Below are 14,477 nucleotides of genomic sequence, written 5' to 3'. Positions count from 1 at the left end.
TTCTGCGTTTGTCATTACGTTGTGCATCGGGTCAAGTGTTACTCTTTCAAAGGATGACTTGAGGGGGAGTAAATCATGGGCTAATTATCATTTTTGGGTGAACTATCCCTTTAAAGTCTCCGCCTCCTCACACAGTTACTGAGACTTGTTGTCATGGTGTTTTTTGCGATGTTTCACTGTTAGGTTGACATGGCAACTCTGGCTGAGCAGATCATCGAGGCCACACCTGAGCGAATCAAACAGGAGGAGTTTAACCGGGAGGCGGAGTCTCCGCTCAGAGAGAGGCGGGACAATCCTGTCAATCACGACCCCATGCCGTGGCTCGCCACATACCTCGACACCGTGGACCGGTACGTATCGAGCCTTTAATCCTCTGGGAAGTTTGCATTTACGAGGTGTGAAGTCGTGTTTTTCGACATTGTGGAGGCGTTCATGTGCGCTCAACTCGTAAATACGATCTATACGAGATGACTTGAATGTACCAATAGACACAAAGAACATTCACCTCTACATTACCATCCAAAATGTGTTTTTAATCAGTTTAGTAACACTTTACTATGTGGTTTCATTTGTTAACGTGAACTAAGAATGAACAATACTTCTACAGCATTTATTCATCTTTGTTAATGTTAATCTCAACATTTACTAATACATTATTAAGATCAAATGATCATCTGTTAACATTAGTCAATGCACTGTGAACACACACGAACAAGAACATTTTTATTAACCAACATTAACAACGGTTCATAAATGCTGTAAAAATATATTGCTTAATGTTAGTTAATGCATTAATTAATAATAAAAATAATTAATTAATAAAAATAATTAATTATAAGTTAGTTAATGCGTTAATTGATTAATTAATTTAAATTATTTAATTAATTAATTAAATAAAGGTTAGTTAATGCGTTAACAAATGAGACCTTATTGTAAAGTGTTGCCATAAATTCATACTTTTATTTATAAAGGACGCATTAAATTGATCATAAGTGACACTTATGATGTTCTAAAAGATTAATATTTTAAATAAACGCTGTTCTTTTGAACTTTCTATTAACCAAAGAAGCCTGAACAAAATGTATCACTGTTTCCACGAAAATATGAAGTTTTCAACATTGGTAATAATCAGAAATGTTTCTTGAGCAGCAAATCAGCATAAATTAATCAATATAATAAATATTAATTATAATTATATAAAGACATTCTCCATAAGATGGTGATTCACATAATTATAAATTACATATTAATTGTCATTTATGACACCATTTTTTAATTAAAATCAGCATAAATTAAGCAATATATTTAACAAATATAATTACTGTATTATATAATTAAACATTCTGCATAAGATGATTCACATAACTACAAATGACACACCTGACTTTTTTTTTAAGATCAGTATGAATTAACCAATGTAATTAATAGATATAATTAATATATTAAATGGGTTAATTATAATTATATAAAGATTCTCAAAATGACAAATAACACACTTGACTTTTTAAATTAAAATCAGTATAAATTAATCGATATAATTAATGTAATAATTATAATTATATAATATAATTATATCAATTATATAATTAAATATTCTGCATAAGATGATGATTCATATCATTACAAATGACAAAAAGACACACTTGACTTTTTTTTAAATTAAAACCAGAATGTGATATAATGTAATAATTATAATTATATAATATAATTAATAAAAATGAATAAATAAATCAGAATATATACAATATAATTTTTTGATGTGATTTCAGGATCAAATGTGACCCAAACATGTTCTTGACATGTTAATGTGAGATTACCTGCACTTGCAAATTATGCTAATTTTCACTTTCTAGTTTGACATTCCTCTGTTCCTTACATTTGAATGTGTGTGTGTGTGTGTGTGTGTGTGTGTGTGTGTGTAGGAACCTGTGCCCCACGCCCCCCTCCCTCCTCAGTGATCTGGCGCTGCAGAGGCTCCGCCCCCCGAGCAGTGTGGCGTGGGCGGAGTTTCTGAACGCCTCAGCCAATGGGAGGATGGAGAGAGACTTCGCCCTGCTGACGCTGACGGACACGGAGCAGAGAGAGCTTTACGAGGCGGCGCGCGTCATCCAGAATGCCTTCCGCAGATACAAGGTACTACTCACTTACTTACTTACAGCAGCACAAAATCAAACACTCAGATAACTTGCTGATACAGATACTAGCCCAACCTCTCAAAAGCCAAAGTCAAGAAATCATTTTTAACACGAGTTATAAATACATTTAAAGAAGTGATCTCTCTTAGTTCAAGAGGCAGACTATTCCAAAGCCTCGGACCTGATCACCTTTTCACTTTAAAGGCACACTATGCAAGATTTTTACCTTAATATAACAGCTTCGAAATAATTTCTATGGTAAAATAACTCGTAGTAGGGTGAAGGGGAAGGGGGAGGGGAGGGGAGGGGGGGGGGGGGGGGGGGGGGGAACGCCACTGGCAAAACCAGCAATGCAGGATTGAGAGGTGGCATTGAATTTACATCAGCGTGATAAAAACTACAGTAAATGACAGAAACCACCTTCGGAAAAAAGATATTTGAAGTTGTCGTAGATTTTTCCCTAAACCTAACTAAGTCCTATCTCATCTGACCTAAGTCTACCTGGGTCGTCTCCAATCGACGTTCCCTAACGTCTCCAATCGACGCTTAATATATAGTCTACCTAACTAACTTGCTTCCCTAACTAGCTTTCTTCCTGCGCAGGAATAATTGACAAACAGACTTTAGCAAATGTCCTTTAAATGCTTTAATCACGGCCGGAGGATCTCTCGAGCAGTTCTCAGAGAATCTCCCCCAAGAAGAAGCAAGGCCGGAGGATCTCTGACAAATTGAGAAACCCACTAACTAAAATAATACAACAGTTTTTATAGAATAAGGAAAAATGTCATACTGCATTACATAATTTCCCCACAATTTGATTGGTTTTCATAGAAAAACCCTTCTGTTACCAGGTAAAGCAGACTTTCTTTTAATGATTACTTCATTGTTAATCACAAGGTTCAAATTTAGTCATCTGTCTAGTTTCAATTCCCAAACTTGTTATTTATACACTCACAAAACCAAAGTCAAAGGGGTATGGCAAAAATACAACATACAAAAACACAGGACAGAACGTTTTAGTACATTGTGTTTCAAAGTGTTATCATGTTAGGCCTGAAAAGAGAAGTAACGTTAGATGTTAGAAACATGGTTAGTTTGATATATAGTTTACTATTTTATCTATTAAAAATCTACCACAAAGTGTAATTAAATTGTTTAGTTGGTCTCAAGTCCCGTTGAATAACACAGTATAGGCTTATGACCTATACTGGGACCAGCCACCGGGGGGTGATCAAGACACTGGGTTTATGACCTATACTGGGACCAGCCACCGGGGGGCGATCGAGACGCTGGGTTTATGAGCTATACTGGGACCAGCCACCGGGGGGCGATCGAGACACTGGGTTTATGAGCTATACTGGGACCAGCCACCGGGGGGGCGATCGAGACTCTGGGTTTATGAGCTATACTAGGACCAGCCACCGGGGGGCGATCGAGACGCTGGGTTTATGAGCTATACTGGGACCAGCCACCGGGGGGCGATCGAGACACTGGGTTTATGAGCTATACTGGGACCAGCCACCGGGGGGCGATCGAGACACTGGGTTTATGAGCTATACTGGGACCAGCCACCGGGGGGCGATCGAGACACTGGGTTTATGAGCTATACTGGGACCAGCCACCGGGGGGCGATCGAGACACTGGGTTTATGAGCTATACTGGGACCAGCCACCGGGGGGCGATCGAGACACTGGGTTTATGACCTATACTGGGACCAGCCACTGGGGGGCGATCGAGACACTGGGTTTATGAGCTATACTAGGACCAGCCACCAGGGGGCGATCGAGACGCTGGGTTTATGAGCTATACTGGGACCAGCCACTGGGGGGCGATCGAGACACTGGGTTTATGAGCTATACTAGCTCATAATAGCTATACAGTCACCAGGGGGCGATCGAGACGTTTTGGCTTCACTTTTCAGGGCTTGTGCGGCACGCTTGGGTTAAAACTGTTTGAATGTGTAAATTGGCAAGACAAAACACGTCCAAATGATAAACTTTCACTCTATGATGGTTAAATTTAGCAGTTAATCTGTGAATCACATGCGTGCCGAACCGTGAGGCTTGATCCAACTGCGATCCGTTGCACCCCTACAGGGTATACACACACACACATACAACAACTGACTGAGAGTGTGTGTGTGTGTGATTTAATAACGGTTGTTTGTGGTGTTTAGGGCCGCAGATTAAAGGAGCAGCAGGATATGGCCGCAGCTGTGATACAGCGCTGTTACCGCAAATACAAACAGGTATAAAACACACACACACACACACACACACACATACACACACACACACACACGTTTACTCAGCTATCTACATGGGGACATTGCATAGACAACGGTTTTTATAGGCAGTTATACAGTCAAACCAAAATGTATTCAGACACCTTACTATCCTCACTTAAACACATGAACTATAGTGTCCCGCACCCGCAGAGGTGGACGAAGTACACAACTTCCTTACTTGAGTGAAAGTACAGATACTACTGGTCAAATATTACTCCATTACAAGTAAAGGTTGTAAAGACCTATTTTTACTTAAGTAAAAGTACAGAAGTACTCGTTTTTAAAAGTACTTAAGTATCAAAAGTAAAAAGTAAATGTCAATGCATTGTTTTATTATTGTTGCATTGTTGAATGTAATACTTACAGTACCTTATGCCTCTGAATCTATGCCTGCCTTCTCTCATATCAATATCACATTTATTTCTAGAACACAGTTCCAGTCGTGGGATTGAATGAGAGATTGAATAAGTCACTCAATAACGTCCACAATGGTTTCGGACACCCAAATGGCTGTTCCACCAAATATTGCCCTATTTAAAGTTTTTTGGCTTTTAGTATGAATATGTTAGCCTTACTGTTATCTATAAGCTAGTGTGCGCCAAAAAAGTGACAAAATTCGCATTTAGAAAACCAAACCCAACGTTGACAGTGAAAATCAGGTTTATGTCAGAATCCAATGTTAGATTGACGTTGATCTCCAACGTTACATCAGTCGGGTTCTGACGTCAACCCGACTTTTATTTTCAATCAATATCCAACGTCAATCTGACGTCGGGTTCTGATGTCAATCAGATGCAGCGTTCTGACGTCAACCCGACTTTCATTTCCAACCAAAATGCAACGCCTGCAACCAAAATCATCCACTGACTGATGTTACTTTCTACTCAAGGACCTTGACAGACTTATAGTGGAGTAAAAAGTACGATATTTGTCTTTCAAATGTAGTGAAGTTAAAGTAAAAAGTTTCCAGAAAAAATAATACTCAAGTAAAGTACAGATACTCAAAAAGTGTACTTAAGTACAGTACTCAAGTAAATGTACTTTGTTACTGTCCACCTCTGCGCACCCGCTAGCAAAAATATATCAAAAATGATTATATGGAGTCTGAATAACTCTTGGTTTGACTGTAAATACTGGAACCCTAACAGAAAACCTTCTGCATTTTTACAACTGAAGGCGAGACACACCATGACAAACCATTGGTAAATGAGTTTGTTCCTCCACTTCAGCATCTGTACACACACCTCTCTATATTCTGAAGGGTTTTACTGAGGGGTTTGTTCATATATCATCTGTCTGATTTATATAATATAATAATATAATATAATATTTTATTTCAAAATTATTTTTTTCAGTCTGTTGACAGTATTTTCTGATTTATGAAGAGATAAAAAAGATCTCCAAAATCCCCTCAGTAAAAACTTTTAACTCTAATACGTCAACAAAATCAAACAAGAATTTTGAATCTGGCTTTAATCAATGTTCAGATTTATGTATGCAAATTAGCGCATATTTAAATAGACAAAGCATAATTTGCATATTTAAACGTAACATTTCAGAAAACTTGTAATAGAAAAGTTGTTTGCAATTTTTAATGTAATCAATGAACTGTGCAAGTATGCAGATATATTAGTTCAACGTTTCGCCCTATTCGTCTTGCCAGAAGAACTTTTCGTTTCTGCCACAAAATAAAAAATACAACTTTTTTTCTTATAATTCTGAGTTTACATCTTGCACTTCTGACTTTTTATCTCCCCATTCTGACTTTTTTCTTGCAAATTGTGAGTTTTTTCTTGCAATTCTGAGAAAAAAGTCTGAATTGTGAGATAAAGTTTCAGTTACCCTATTTATATTTTTTGGAAACAAGCTTTCATAGTTTTTACCGACACACTTTATCCAGAAACACTTGATGATGTTAAGAAACAAACTGTGACTGAGTGTGTGTGTGTGTGTGTGTGTCTTCGCTAACACACTAATATTGCTGTCGTGTCTCTGATTTCTCTCCTGTTTCTGCTTATATTTCATGCTAGCTAACATGGATAGCACTGAAGGTAACGCCGGACTAAACCGACTCACTGTTGTATTCTCACACTCTTCTGCCGTCCAGTGTGTTTATGTGTGTGTATTTATCTGGACAATAACTTTATCCTAGAGCTGCTGTAAAGCCAGATCAGTCTCTGTTACCGTGATCTCCTATTATCACTGTAAAGCTGCTTTAAAACAGTCTATATTGTTAAAAGCGCTGAATAAATGACTATTGTGTCGTCCTCCTGCACTGCAAAACATGCTTTTCTTACTTAGTATTTTTGTCTTTTTTCTAGTCAAAATATTCAACATTTCTTAAATGAAGATGCATTTACTAAAGTAGTAAAATGATATAAGATATTAAGTCTTGTTTTCTGGAGAAATAAATCTAAATGAAGTGAGTTTTTGTTTAAAACAAGCAAAATGATCTGCCAATGAGGAGAAAAATAAAGTTGTTTCTGTTTGAATTAAGATTATTTTTCTGACCCCATTGGCAGATAATTTTGCTTTTTTTAAGCATCAACTCACTTCATTTTGATTAATTCCCCCGGAAAACAGGACATAATATCTTATAGCATTTCACTCCTCTAGTAAATGCATCTTGATTTAAGAATTTGTAGATATTTGGACTGGAAACAAGACAAAAACACTGAGTAAGAAAAGCATGTTTTGCAGTGTGTGTGTGTGTGTGTGTGTGTAACGTGTGTTTGTCTTCCTCCAGTACGCCTTGTATAAGAAGATGACGCAGGCGGCCATACTGATTCAGAGCAAGTTTCGCAGTTATTACGAGCAGAAGAAGTTCCAGCAGTCTCGGCGCGCCGCCGTCCTCATCCAGCAATACTACCGCAGTTATAAAGAGTACGAGCGCGTGAAGCAGGGGCCGCGGGGGCCCGGGACCCTCAACAGCAAGATCAAGTGAGACGCCGCAGATCTTTACAGCACACTAGGGGTGTAGCGGTCCTCACACACTGAGTCCTCACACACTGACTCCGAAATCTGCGTATGCGTCATTCGGTGGCTCTGAACTCACTGCAAAACATGCTTTTCTTACTTATTATCTTTGTCTTGTTTCCAGTCCAAATATCTAAAAATTCTTAAATCAAGATGCATTTACTAGATGAGTAAAATGACATAAGATATTATGTCCTGTTTTCCAGGGGAATTAAGAAAAATAATCTTAATTTAAAAAAAAGCAATATTATTTTTCTGACCCCATTGGCAGATCATTTAGCTTGTTTTAAGCATCAACTCACTTCATTTTTATTTATTTCCTCAGAAAAAAAGACATAATATCTTATGTCATTTTACTCCTCTAGTAAATGCATCTTGATTTAAGAGTTTTTAGATATTTGGACTGGAAACAAGACAAAGATAATAAGTAAGAAAAGCATGTTTTGCAGTGTAGTCAAAACCCCTCTCAGAAAGCTCGATACGGATGCGAAAAACACAGAAAATCGAACATGATTGACACAACGTGAGGTCGTATTTATTTTTTAACGTACGAGAATTTGGGTCTCAGTGTGCGATGACCTTAATGATTCACAAAATGCACGGTTCGGTACGTTTTCGATACAGCAAAAAGAAAGATGCCATAGAAATGTCCAAAAAATTTTTTTTTTAAATAAGTATGAATTTAAGATTTAAAAGTGAAACTTTTAGCTTTATAAATTGGGGCAATCTTTGAAAAATGAACAAATAATGTTTTGGTCATCACATTAAAAATACACTTAAGTATGATAATATTTGAGTTTTGAAGTGCTGGAAAAAGATGTACACGTACTTGAAAGCATTTTACTATTCCTGCCACACTTCCATGGTTACAGTGAGTGTTACTACGGTAAAGCCATGGTGAATGTTGCTGATCTGTGCACTTAAAGCCTCTTAAAGCCGCTTGATCACGATGGTTGGGTTTGTGCCGAACCGAAAGCCTCGCACCGAACACGTGTACCGCTACACCCCTACAGGACACTACACATCATTACACGACTCATGAGTGACTGTGTGGCGCTCAAACTCTCGTTCTGTGTGTCAGAGGCTCGTTCCTGACCAAGAAACAGGACCAGGCCGCGCGGAAGATCATGCGTTTCCTCAGACGCTGCAGACACAGGTACACGTCTGTCTCTTCATTCCTGCTTATGTGAACTTATGTGTCGTTCTCAACCAATCGCCTCAAAATGAGCTCAAATAAGACAAAACAAGCAATAAAATAAGCTCAAACACATACAAATCAAGATTTCTTTTGTTTAAATTCACCCTCTCAACCTCTGGTTTTATTTCATTTTATTTATATTATAAAATTGCACGTTAAAAAATATCCTTAATCCAGTTAATCATTAATAACTTCATGGAAATTAATAAAATCACCATATTAGGCGTTTATATAATAAATCTACATTTTACTAGTTACAATAGGTCAAGCTCTAAAATATTTTATTGATATTATATAAATTGTGAATTAAAAATAGTTTAAAAAATAAAAGCCTTATCCTTAATTCTTATCCAGTAAATCATGAACATGGAAAATTCTTGAAAATTAATAAAAATCTAAAATGACCTGGGTATTTTTATAATAAATACAATTTTTACTAGTCAAGTCAAGTTCTAAAATATTTTATTTATATTATATAAATTGTGCATTAAAAAACAATCCTTATTTCTAATGTAGTAAATCTGGAAAAGTCATGGAAATTAATAACAGCTTAAAACGGCATGGTCATTTTTTGAAACGAGTATATCCATTTTACTAGTTAGGAAAAGCTCTAAAATATTGTATTCATATTATGAAATTCTGCATTAAAAATAATCGTAAAATTCCATGGGCATTTATACAATGAATATACATTTTACTAGTTAGGTCAATCTCTCAAATATTTTATTTATATTTCATTTAGTCCCGTCAAAACGATTGATCGTGATTAATTGCATCTAACATAAAAGTTTGTAAATACATATGAGTGTGTGTGTGTGTGTGTATATATATATATATATATATATATATATTAAATACAATATATATAATATATATATATACATACAAATTTTTTATGTTAGATGCGAATCTGATTAATCTCGATTAATCGATGTGACAGGACTAATTAAATAAAAATTTTACTGCTAAATGAAGAAAAAACATTATTTCTGTGGTGAAAACATCATATTCAGGTTTAACATCTAATCAAATTACATTTAACATCTGATCTGAACAATATTTTTAGTGTAAATAATTCAGGACACGTCCAGATGTGTTTGAGTAAAGACTTGCAGGATTTCTCCGTTTATTTCTTATGCTTTTAGATCATGAAAAACATGAGAATGAAGTTGTTTAATGAAATTGTGTGTTTGCAGGATTAAAGAGCTGAAACAGAGTAAAGAGCTGGAGCACAGAGGACTGACCACCTGACCACACACACACACACACACACTTTCAGTCGTGTTTACAGTCGTTTGCTCAGATACACTCCTGCCGTCACTCGCCTCACACACTCTTGTCAAAACTACTGCCGGATTTGATTGATTCAGAGAGGAAAGATGGAAAGTTTGAGCTGCATTATTAGCAGTAGAGTATGGAAGCTTGTTTTCATCACGGAATAAAAAGTAATAAAAAAAAGTAATCGCAACTTTTTTTATCTCTTAAGACTTTTTTCTTGCAATTGTGAATTTGACGAAAAAAGTTAAATTGTGAGATATCAACTCAAAATTGCGAGTTGTAAAATTCTGAATTTTGATATATATCAAAATATATATATAAAAAAAATTATATATATATAATTATTATATTGGGGGGGGGGGGATTATTATTATTATTATTATTTATGATTATATAAAGTCGCAAGTACTTTTAATTTTTTTTTATTCCATGGCGGAAACAAGCTTCCATAGTAGAAGGACAGAGTTTTTCTTCGGTTGCTTCTTTCCAGTTGTTGCTGCAACACTAAAGTTCACATTAAGCTTTACTGAATCTTTGGAATGTTTTTTATGTATTAATGGATCTCTATATAAATGTGAACAGTATATACGCTCATATATATGCTCATAAACACAGAGGTGATTGTGTTGGATATAAACTTATTTATTGATCTCTTGGAGATGTATTTTATAAACACTCGATGTTGCGCCTCAGAACAGAGAACCACAGAATAAAAACGACGCTGAGTTCATAGCGATATCCAAAGTCTTAAATCGTAGTTGTCATGGTAACACAGGGCGGAAACGTAACGATCGCGCGAATGTTCACAACGCGAGAAATAGATCACTGAAGATGCCTGATTCTAGTCCAACGGTTTGTGTTAAACATGTTTATGTTCATTATAATGAATATAATAGTACAGAAAATAAAATAAATTTCAGCTGTCACGAAAACAAATTGTTCAAAACTCAATTTGTAAAACCAAGCAAAAATTGTTGTAAATAATGAAACCAGTGATAAAATCACGTTGTTAATCTGGTAACATTCACAAGATTCAACAGCTATTATGGCATGTTCCAGAAACTATGTAAAGTTGTAAAAAAAAAAAGAAGGAAAAAAAAAGGTAATTGCGACTTTTTACCTCACAATTTTGAGGAAGAAAATTGCTAGTTATAAAGTCTGAATTGCAAGATAAAAACTCTCAATTACCTTTTTATTTTTTATTCTGGTGTGGAAACAATCTTCCATAAGAACGTGCATTACTGTACGTGCCGTTTGAGGAATCCCTCTGAATTATTATCTGAGGTAACGCAGATACTGCTGACAAAGCTTTTATTGACTTTCGTAGGACTTTTATTTTGACGCATTTTTTTTCAAACCCCATTTTAATTTCTGAGAACTCTCGGTTCTGATTGGATGCGTGATCTCAGACCCGTGTTGTGTGCGTGAAACACGTTACACACGCATAGGCATCGTTTAACAGGATTAAAATGATATTTTTGAATGTGCCTTGAGGTGTTTTTAACTCAATTAACTGCGACAGACCTGCGTCATTGAAGAACTGGTTGGTTCTCCGTCTTGATTCAGACTTTTATGCATTATTCTGTAAATATTGTACAATATAAAGAACTGGTGAAAATATATTTAAGAATGAATATATTTGCTTCTGCCTGATAAAATGTTTAATTTATTCTCTGTACTGATTGCTGATATGCACGGTTATATTTACGCTATGAGATTTTTTCAGCATGTTTTTTGCTTGCTGGTGTTTATGTTTGCATGAGTTCCTGTTTTTGTTAATATTTCCACTCACAGGCCTTTAGTACTGCTGATGCTGATGATGTTTATTTATGAATATAGATTTATGGACATGTTTGAATTGATTTCTACTGTTAATTCATTCTGACATTTATTTGTTCAGACTGTTTTACTGTTTCGTAACATTTCATTAAATTCTTCAAATTCAAGTTTCATTTGTGTGTTTTTTTTTTTCAGTTCACACTCGGACACAAGCATTTGTGTTATTTCTTGACAGATTACAGACAGGCAGGGCCTAAATTTAACGTAAAACTTGGTAACATTTTTATGAATTCTAACAATGCATGAACATGAACAAATATGAACAACACTCAGGACAGTTGACGGGCCAGTGCTTTATCGTAATAAAAGTCAAAGCCTTTGACAATTTAAATATTCATGCTTGAACAGACAAATTCACACAACATTATGCTAAAACAAATGCCAGTCTCTGCGAGTATCTTAGTAAACATAGTCGGTTCTGGGTTAAGTGAACGTAAACAGTCAAGAAAGACTAAATGTGTGTATCAGTGCATTATGTCAGTGCCATAGACTGTAAAAAATAGATCAGTGCATTATGTCTTAAAGTAACAGCAGCCTAATATTCCTGCCGCTATCTGTGCTTTTAATGTTAAACAAAAAACAAAAGACAGAAAAAAATCACTCACTGCTCTTGACTGATCTATATTTAATTTATACATTGAATATGCAGTGTTATTTGCATTTGATTGCTTAATCAGAATTATTATTTTTATTTTTTACTGACTGTTTACTTGTCTGTAATAGCTGTTTAGCTATAAAAATTAAAGGGGAATCTTTCATATATTACTGCAATATAAAGTGAATGTACAGCAAAAATTAAGCTTATCAATTGTTAGATTTTCATAGATTAAACATGGGCCAAAAATGTAAATAACAAATAGTAGGCATATCACAGTTTGCATATATTATGTAAGATGAATAAACAAATAAATTATGAAATATAATAAAATAAAAAAGTGATCCTAAATATTTAAATAACACAGAAAAGGCTTCTTATAACAAATAAATAAACAGAAAATCTTTCAAATATTAATAAAACATTCTGAACATGTGCTGATAGTGAACACACAATCACAACAATTTGGCTTTAAATTTTAGTGCATCTTTTTGTTTCATTGTATCTATTTTCTAAAACCGGATCAGCAAAAGTAACATCACACAGTCAAAAGGCGTCTGAACAGAGACGAGTGCGAGTCCTTCAGCTGAAGAGCGTCACACTTTCTCTCACAGGAACGACGGATGGATGAAGAGGATCTCGTGCTGCTATTCTTCTGCTGATCCCTCGCCCACTCTAATCTCTCTTTACTCCTGCACCGCACTGTGGGAAACACTCTCTCTCTCACACACACACTCACACACACACTCACAAAACGAGGCATGAAAAGAACCAAAAAAATAGAATCCGATTTACTTGATTCATTTAATAACATTACATGTAAATTTAGTTTAATTTAGCAACTTATGTTTGCAAAGTCAGTTTATATAGTATAGAAGCTTGTTTCCGTCACAGAATGAAAAATAAAAAATGTATTGTGAGAGAGAAAAGTTAGAATTGCAAGTTTATACGAGAAAAAAAGTCAGAATTGTTTATAAACTTGGAATTCTGGGGGAAAAAAGCTGAATTGTGAGTTATAAACTTGGAATTCTTGGGGAAAAAAAGCTGAATTGTGAGAAAAAAAGTCTGAATTGTGAGTTATAAACTTGGAATTGTGAGAAAAAAGTAAGAGTTGTGAGCTATAAACTTGGAATTGTGAGAAAAAAAGTCAGAATTGTTTATAAACTTGGAATTCTTGGGGATGAAAGCAGAATTGTGAGAAAAAAAGTCAGAATTGTGAGTTATAAACTTGGAATTGTGAGAAAAAAGTAAGAATTGTGAGAAAAAAAGTCAGAATTGTGAGTTATAAACTTGGAATTGTGAGAAAAATGTAAGAATTGTGAGTTATAAACTCGGAATTCTGGGGGGGGGGAAAGCTGAATTGTGAGAAAAAAGTCAGAATTGTGAGTTATAAATTGGAATTGTGAGAAAAAAAGTCAGAATTGTGAGTTATAAACTCGGAATTGTGAGAAAAAAGTAAGAATTGTGAGTTATAAACTGGGAATTCTGGGGGAAAAAGTCAGAATTGTGAGAAAAAAGTCAGAATTTTGAGTTATAAACTCAGAATTGTGCGAAAAAAGTAAGAATTGTGAGTTATAAACTGGGAATTCCGGGGGGAAAAGTCTGAATTGTGAGAAAAAAAGTCAGAATTGTGAGTTATAAACTCAGAATTGTGAGAAAAAAGTAAGAATTGTGAGTTATAAACTGGGAATTCTGGGGGGAAAAGTCAGAATTGTGAGAAAAAAGTCAGAATTTTGAGGAAAGAAAGTCAAACTTTTGAGCTATAAACTTGAAATTCTGGGGGGGGAAATCTGAGTTGTGAGTTATAAACTTGGAATTATGGGGGGAAAAAGTGTATTTCAAGTTAAACTCGGAATTGCAAGAAAAAAAGTCAGAATTGTGAGAAAAAAGCCAGAATTAAAAGTCGGAATTGCAAGAAAAAAGTTTAAATTGTGAGATAAAATCACAGTAACTTTTAAAAAAATTTAAACATTTTTATTCCATGACGGACACAAGCTTCCATAATATAGAGCCTAACTAATGTACATTGTTTCAGAGCTTTACAGAAAGACATTGCCATACTAAAATCTGAAATTCCATGTCAATTCCAGTATGTTTGTCAGCGAACAGACCAGAGGCAAACAATGGCAAACTCCAGAAGGTGCTTGAAATGGAGAAAGCTCGACATAA

The 14,477-nt window shown here is 35.2% G+C and overlaps 1 protein-coding gene across 1 annotated transcript in view; it reads left to right on the top strand.

Annotated features, from left to right (window-relative positions):
* Positions 1-11,820, top strand: part of camta2 (calmodulin binding transcription activator 2) — a 47,861-nt gene extending 36,041 nt beyond the window's left edge. Inside the window, exons 17-23 of the mRNA XM_084098389.1 lie at positions 184-350; positions 1,923-2,133; positions 4,312-4,383; positions 6,453-6,473; positions 7,169-7,362; positions 8,480-8,554; positions 9,793-11,820. Of these exons, the coding sequence (XP_083954515.1) occupies positions 184-350; positions 1,923-2,133; positions 4,312-4,383; positions 6,453-6,473; positions 7,169-7,362; positions 8,480-8,554; positions 9,793-9,847 (795 nt within the window). The 3' untranslated portion in view covers positions 9,848-11,820. The remainder of the gene's footprint in view (positions 1-183; positions 351-1,922; positions 2,134-4,311; positions 4,384-6,452; positions 6,474-7,168; positions 7,363-8,479; positions 8,555-9,792) is intronic.
* Positions 11,821-14,477: the final 2,657 nt, after the last annotated feature.

The sequence above is a fragment of the Abramis brama genome (assembly GCF_963993115.1).
Source record: "Abramis brama genome assembly, chromosome: 22".
NCBI lineage: Eukaryota > Metazoa > Chordata > Actinopteri > Cypriniformes > Leuciscidae > Abramis > Abramis brama.
This window is presented reverse-complemented; position numbering and strand designations above follow the sequence as displayed.